The 8,170-nt window shown below is 36.5% G+C and overlaps 1 protein-coding gene across 1 annotated transcript in view; it reads right to left on the bottom strand.

Annotated features, from left to right (window-relative positions):
* Nucleotides 1-4,224: 4,224 nt before the first annotated feature.
* The window catches only part of LOC127831182 (dedicator of cytokinesis protein 3-like), a 168,526-nt gene continuing 164,580 nt past the window's right edge, over nucleotides 4,225-8,170 (bottom strand). Inside the window, exon 56 of the mRNA XM_052356175.1 lies at nucleotides 4,225-7,824. Within this exon, the coding sequence (XP_052212135.1) occupies nucleotides 7,324-7,824 (501 nt within the window). The 3' untranslated portion in view covers nucleotides 4,225-7,323. The remainder of the gene's footprint in view (nucleotides 7,825-8,170) is intronic.

Genomic DNA, 8,170 nt, shown 5'->3' with positions numbered 1-8,170 from the left:
CTAGTGGTTGTTCCAACAGTGTCCTTCTGCCTCAGTCTGCTTTCTGCGTGGGTCACTGCCTGGCTGGCTGACCACTTTCTTCCTGTTTTTGTCTCTATGCCAGCTTTCCTGATCATATCATCTCGGGATTCGTTCAGAGTTACCACCAGCCGTGCCTTTTATACCTTGAACTCCTCCACTAATGATGAGAGCTGGAGTTGTAGCTGATTGGATCTTCCATAAAGACCTATGTTTGTAAAGATTGGTGGTACCCCATCTTAAAATGTATGTCTGTGTGCGATTAATGCAGGCTTATGTGTATGCGTAAATCAATCTTATTTGAATAAACATGTTTATCCTTTTGAATGGGATAATAAATAGACACAGTACTAGGAGTGAATTTTTGCATTTGACAGGGCTTTCTACACATACATGCAAAACCAATTCTTCTGACGACCGCCTGTCTTCAATGTGCAACAGTGATCGAACTCAATGGCATCGCTAAGTTGAAGAATCGACACGTGAAATACACCGTTCAAAAGCACCCATGGACGCAACGGCCTGATGAGTCTGCTTGCTCACGCCGATGCCCACAGCGCACACAGGACGCATGCAATGCCCACCCACCACGCCAATATGCGAAAAGTGCACACAATGAAGCATTAGTTTTGATTAAAGCAGCTGCGATATTTGTAAGATTTATCTACAGCCACCAGTGAAGAGAAGTGCACATGGCTATATGTAACCACCCGAAAATAATCAGTAGTAATGAACGATTAACGTTTAACCGCGAGCGGGATACGCAACCCTAACTGCTAATTTTCCCTTTTTCCGATTTTTTGAAATGGCAGGGGGGGGGTATGAGGACCCATGGTTCATGACCAGTGTTTAGGTGACTTCATCACCACCTGAAACCTCTTATTATAGAGAAATCTTCGAATAAGCTGATATTATTTTATTATTATACAGAAACATTTAGTTATATTTTAGCAAACGATGTAAAAAAAATAGATTATCACATCCATTTAGAAAAATAAACGCAATAAACACAAACCAAAAGCACCCCGAATTCAGCCAGAATACAAACGAAAACCAAACAAACCACAGCCTCAACAAACCCATACACCAAAACTGCGTACTTAAAAAATCAATGTATCCGACAATTTTGAGAATGATGGTGAACAAATGTGCCAAATGATTTTAAAATCTCACAGTGATCGACATAGTTATGGCCCGGACAAGCTTGTTCCGCCTGCCCGCCAGCCCACTAGCCCGCCAGCCGACATTCCCAATCTAATAACCAGTTTTTCCTTAGGAAAACCTGGTTAAAAAACTACTGGTACCTTTCATTACCTTGTTCTCTTATGACCTCAATTAGATACACGCATACACAGATAATGCATAAAACACTGTTCTATTTGCTTTTGTTGATAACCCAGATAATTTGTCCTATCAAACTTATGATTAAAATTGTCCTGGTTGGTATTAGAGACAAAGTTTATTTAGTGAATAAATCTGATAAGGAGGCTACACACCAAAATACTGTAGGTTTTCACATATACCGCCCAGTTGTTTACCTCCAAATTTCAATTTTAAAAGTTAGTGGGCGTTATACATTGATACAACACTATCCAGGTTGCTAAATTGCAAAATAAATTATTGTGTAAATATAAATAATAGCCGCCTTTTTTTTCTTACAGACTGAAGGGGAAACAACAAAAAGTGGTTAACAGCAGATATGAATGGGGTAGCAATATTTTGTAATAAAAATTAAAATGTTTGAATAAAATATGAAAAATGTCTTTGTTTGTGTTTGAGCACTTCTACATTGGCAGCTTAGTTGGGCTGGTTTAAAGGTAGGTGTTACTGAGGTCTTTTTCGCGGGTAAAGGTAGGTGTGAACAGGGACTACTTTGTGTTTTTCAGTTTGGTTCAGATTTTTGGTGCCTTCATTGTACATCACATTCACGCCTGTGTAGGGCGACGAACAATAGTCCCACTTGTCCAATATAATAGATGAACAGTTTTACATTGATACTGACGTCTCAACAACCGTAGCCCTGTCTCCCATGTGCCACGAAGTTTTTATTTAGCATTCAAAGTTAAATCCATGGTTTTCCCCGAGGAAGAATGACATGATGTACATAAATTCATATTTTCGCATTGCTTTACAGGAAATGCATGTGGACTGTTAATCTGTTGCTAGATTATTACAGAAGTGTCATAAAATATATTGCTATGCAACCCATGCTCTTTATCATTATGACGCTTTTTCATTTGAATTCAAAATTAAGCTTTCAAATATCCTGGATTATTTGATTGCGCAATAGTAAATGGCGACCATTTTCATTCCGATTTACTAGTCTTTTTGACTTGAGATCTTATTTCTTCTTTTTGGAATTATAAAAACAGGTAGTGCGCTATACATGGGGGCGTGCTCTACATGACAACTTAGGGTAATAAACAGAAGATACAGATATACATGTATTAACTTATTACAGATGTCACAGGGTCTTCTTTTTGGAACCTCTCGTACATATCGATAACTGTACAGGATGTCTGCTTGTTGTCAAAAGTCGCAATAATTACAAAGATATATTGTGCCCAAGTAGCGGTGTAACCAACGCAAGAGTCACCCTTAAAATATATGAATACACATACCATACAGCAAATGATGGTCATGGAACATTTAGGACGATCTACACACCGTCTTTTGATGATCACGATCATTTTCTATCAGCTGTTTGCTCTGCAAAATGCGTCACAACAGAACCGCTCATCACACGTGCCACACTTTGTGTTGCAAGAATGTATTGGATTTATCTGCCACAATGCTATAAACAATTCTTGATACTGAAAACCAAAATATCTTCAATGAACATTTTGGAGGTCTCGGTGCTTTTATTTTGTAATGACAAGCCGATATGTTAACTCTGGAACTTTGAATGCGCTTACGTAAACGTACATTTGATAAGAACTTCACAATGATCTCGTTTTTGTAGGCGTTTTACTCATGTTCTCTATTTGATTAACTGTAAAAAATGCTTGTATTATAATTGGAAATTTATATCCATATCATGTGTTCTCACTTTAACAAATAATGTAAGAGACGTTTCTACAAAGAACAACACTACGTTCCTGACATAGACATGAACGAACGTTACAATGGCCAAAAGAATAACTTGCCTGATAGAAATACGTGTACAATCTTTTTATTTTTTTAATAACGTTATCGTGTGTACTGTACATTCTAGTTTTAAACGGACAATTCAGTTGAAAGATTTTTTTAACGAAATTTAATTGGAATAATCCTTGGGTGACCCACTTTCTAAATTGTGCAAATGATTCTTGTTCATTGATTTTGTAATTCACCAGAGCTAAAATAGATTTTAAAAGGGAAAACTTCAAAAATCTATGTCTCTAAAACCGCAAGGGTCAGGGTTTTAATATTTGGTGTTCGATTGACAAGTGGCGAAATGTACAAGTGCAGACGATCTCTCCTTTTAAATATGCAGCATATATTGTTTCAGCAAAATTAGCCAATCATTTTAATTCATTGACTGTTTTTAAACCTTATGTCAATGTCCTGTTATTATTCCTTCCATCAAATTGAGCCGAATAGCTTATTCGCTTATTTCGTTTGGTCAGTCTTGGTCGGTACATCTGCTAGGATACCATTTTCTGTCAGCTGCCTTTAGACTAAGAGATAAACATTCTTGCAGATTTATAAACTAGGGAAGGCTAAAATATCTGCTAAATCTCTTAGAAATTCCCTGAGTTATGGGTCTTGAATTACCAAAAAAATGCACCTGTTACTGTTCTCTTAAGTCTAACAATTCATCCAACCAAACTTTGTTAATATAATTGTTATATATAATGCTTCAACCAAGTTCAATTGTCAACCTGTTTTCTTTAAAAATTGTTAACATGTATGCCAAATAAATTATCTGAAATTGGCCTTTTTTGCTTTTTGCATTTTGTAATTCTAAAAGTGTACATGAAATCTACACTCGGATAGCCCTACAGTTTAAATTCAATCTTCAGCAAACTTCATGAAAATGTTCTACCTTATATCTTAAAGCAAAGTTCTGTGATTGAGCAAACTCCCTGTATTGTATCTTTGCCAAATGTTATTTTAATGCTAACCTAGAAGTAAATTGTCACTAATATTTACAATTAGCATATGCTGGTTATATTTCAAGCATCCAAAGAACTATTTTGGATTTTTTACAACACCACACAAACCAACATCTTAAGGTTTATTACCAAAGTTACCATGTCAATACAACAAGAAATCAAAATAAACAGCATATACAATAACAAGCCTCTCGTGAAAATTAGTAACAAAAATGACACAGAAAACAGATTGCTGTGTTTACCCTTTACCACTTTGATACGCATTCATGCATTTTAGTCCCTAAGAAAGTTATATTAAATTGCAGACCTTTCTTACTAGATTCAAGTTTTTAAGGCTTCATCTCCAAACCTTAGGTACTGATGAGCAGCAAACAGCATAAAACCTGAACAGACTGTGAGTTACTCGCAGGCTTTTCTGGTTTTATGCTGTTTGCCCATAGCCATTTTTACTTTGCTTTTGAGTGGGAAAGGGTTAATTTTAATGCCTCTGGTTAGTCTTTTTAATGCGTAGTGGTGTCCTTTATACTTTAAGATTATTATGTTTTATGAATATGGTATATAATAATCCAAATACCTATACATGACCATGTTTTATAAAGGGATATAAGGACTAACAAGCAAACAAAAATTGAACAAGCAATGGGGATGCATAGTTATATTTTCTTGTGTCACAAGATGTACACGCAAGTAATAACAAAATGTGATAACCTGTGAAAGGGGCTGTATGATAATAGTATTTAGAGTCAAGTGAGTGACTACTTATGAACATACGATTTTTAAATGTAGATACATGTTTGTGTCTTTGCTGCCATGGGTACAAATTGTTCACTTTTTTTGTTCTATGTGCAATATTTTGTGAATCACTAGTGCAAAAAATAAGTGTGTTACAAATACACTAACTGTTACATGTTTGAGACAACAATTATTAAGTAATATTATTCACAATTAATGTATTTTATATAAACACAGTTTATGCTTCATTGCTCATTAAGCATAAAAGTAAAGAAGGTCAAAATCATGTTAATATAATACAAAATGCAATGTCTTAACCCTTTACCACTTAAATAACAAATAACGTACATGCTGTATACTTGGAGACATACTCTCATTGTGGTCAGTATATAATTCATTTTTAAAGGTAAGTCTAATTAACTTAACCCTTTACCACTTACTTACATATTTTGACGCATTTGTAGTCCCTTAGAAAGTTATATTTAATTGAAGACCTTCCTTACAAGAATCAAGTTTTAAGGCTTCATCTCCAACCCTTAGGTACTGATGAGCAGCTAACAGTATAAAACATGAACAGACTGTGAGTTACTCACAGGCTGTTCTGGTTTTATGCTGTTTGCACATTGCCATGTCCACTTTGCCTCTGAGTGGGAAAGGGTTCATTTTAAGCAAGAAACCCAAGCTGTAGAACTCAATCTTGAAACAGTGTTCAAATAGGTCAATGGGGTTAATTCAAAAAGATTTATTGAATTTTTTATACACAAGAGTATTTACATATATGGATATTTGCCTTTTTTATGTACAAAAATATATTGATTATAACTTTCTCATACATATATACATGTCCCAGATTGTGAATATTTAAAATAATAACTGCAATTCAAGCTTGCATAAATAGGTTTGTTCAAAATGTGATAACAACAACATAAAACAATTTATTTCTGTCACAATCACAAACGTAATCAAAACAATACTTGCAAACTTGCAAGGTGCAGGACATTGTCAGGAAGATTTTTAATGAATGCAAAACTTGTGCAAGTTTATACGGGCAAGATTACGGTGATTTGAGACGCATCATGTTAAAATGGGTCGTACGCAATACAAGGCCAGACCCGTCTGAGCTATGGTGTTGACATGTCAAGAGCTCCCATTTTGGCTAATGAGGCCACGAAACCTTGCATGACTTTAAAGTGGAAAGTGCAAGTCCTGATCAGCTTGCATAAATGTTCCCACTGGCCAGGTATATCAAAATATTGGCCTTATAGGGCTTTAGACCCTTTTTTCGCATGACAAGGGTCATATGGTTCTTCATTATTTGAATTGATCAGCAGTTATAATGTTTATTTCACTCTTATTCAAGTATTAAGTTTGACATTTTTAAATCCCATATAACTATATTCTAAACAATATGCAATTACAATGCAAAACTCAATGCTAAAAAATAATATATATATATACATAGTTGTTTTTTCATAGTATTTATTAAAAAACACAATGTCCACCTATATGATGTTTAACCTTGTAGGATGACCTTGTTTAGTTGACCTCTGACCTTGAAGGATGACCTTGACCTTTCACCACTCAAAATGTGCAGCTCCATGAGATACACATGCATGCCAAATATCAAGTTGCTATCTTCAATATTGCAAAAGTAATCATAAAATAAGCGATTTGGGCCACATATATTTGACCTCTGACCTTGAAGGATGACCTTGACCTTTCACCACTCAAAATGTGCAGCTCCATGAGATACACGTACATGCCAAATATCAAGTTGCTATCTTCAATATTGCAAAAGTATTCATAAAATGAGCGATTTTGGCCACCTATATTTGACCTCTGACCTTGAAGGATGACCTTGACCTTTCACCACTCAAAATGTGCAGCTTCATGAGATACACATGCATGCCTAATATGAAGTTGCTATCTTCAATATAGCAAAAGTTATTGCAAAATGTTCAAGTTGGCGCAAACAGACAGACAGACAGACAGACCAACCAACCAACAGACAGGGCAAAAACAATATGTCCCCCACTACTGTAGTGGGGGACATAAAAAATGGGAAGAAAGGTCAATATTATCACAGAGTCCTTGCCCATGTAATGTTAAGATAAATATTCAAATACCATCATGTAAGACATAAATGTCACTTTGTGACTTGCTTTATTTGAACATACATGTATTTCACACTTAAAACAATTATCTGAACTGTTTACATATTTGGATGACTGAATATGAACACAAACAGATTAAAATGAACATGAAAGTCTCCTACATGAACATAAAAGAATAATTATCTAGCATTACAACAATTGAACAGTTAAAGCCTTGCTTTATCTGAAGATATTTCACACTTGTAAAAATTATCTGAACTGTTTTCATATTTGGAAGACTGAATATGAACAAAAACATTAAAATGTCCATGGAGCTCTCCTACATGACTATCTAACTATCTAGCAACAAAATAATTGAACAGTCAAAGCTTTGTGACATCGCTGCCGGAATTATAGGAGAATGGCTGTGCCTTTGGTTTAGGACTCGAGGGAATGCTGGGAATGCCTGTGGAGCGTCTTGGAACAGGAGGTGGGTTGGCGGGTCTCGTTTGACCATCGCTCGTAGAGGAGGAGGTGTCACTCATTTCTTTGGAGTCAAGATTCCCATTGGCAACGTTGCTCCTCATCTGTACTGTCGGGCGTAGGTGGGTGGGGAGAGGCGGTGGAGTGGAGGTAACGGGTGACGTCTGCCGCAAAGGGGCGCCACCCTCTGACAAGTGAGAATGTCGTTGGTGGGTGGGGGGAGGTGCTGGTGAGGAAACCGGTGACACCTGCCGCACGGCTGTGGTGGCAACAGGTGATGTCTGCCGCAAGGGGTTTACGCTACTCTCTGACAGGTGGTGTTGTCGAGGGGGCAGGGGGGGCACAGGTCGGGAACCAGTGTCACCATTCAGGTGTGTGGAAAACTCCTTGGTGTCATGAGACTGGAACAGAGAGCAAGCATGGCATATTGAGACTTGAACACTGTATTTCAAGACTTAAACACTGAATATCAAGACTTGAACACTGTATATCAAGACTTGAACTCTGTATATTAAGACTTGATCACTGTATATTGAGACTTCAACATTGTCTATTGTGACTTGATCACTGTATATCGAGAATTGAACACTGTATATTGAGAATGGAACACTGTATATCGAACCTTGATCACTGTATATAGAGACTTGAACACTGTATATTGAGACTTAAACACTGTATATTGAGAATGGAACACTGTATATCGAGACTTGATCCCTGTAAATAGACTTGAACACTGTGTTTAGAGAC

Source organism: Dreissena polymorpha, chromosome 5, assembly GCF_020536995.1.
Source record: "Dreissena polymorpha isolate Duluth1 chromosome 5, UMN_Dpol_1.0, whole genome shotgun sequence".
Classification (NCBI taxonomy): Eukaryota; Metazoa; Mollusca; class Bivalvia; order Myida; family Dreissenidae; genus Dreissena; species Dreissena polymorpha.
The sequence above is the reverse complement of the archived record's forward strand: the minus strand, read 5'-3'. Positions and strand labels throughout refer to the sequence as shown.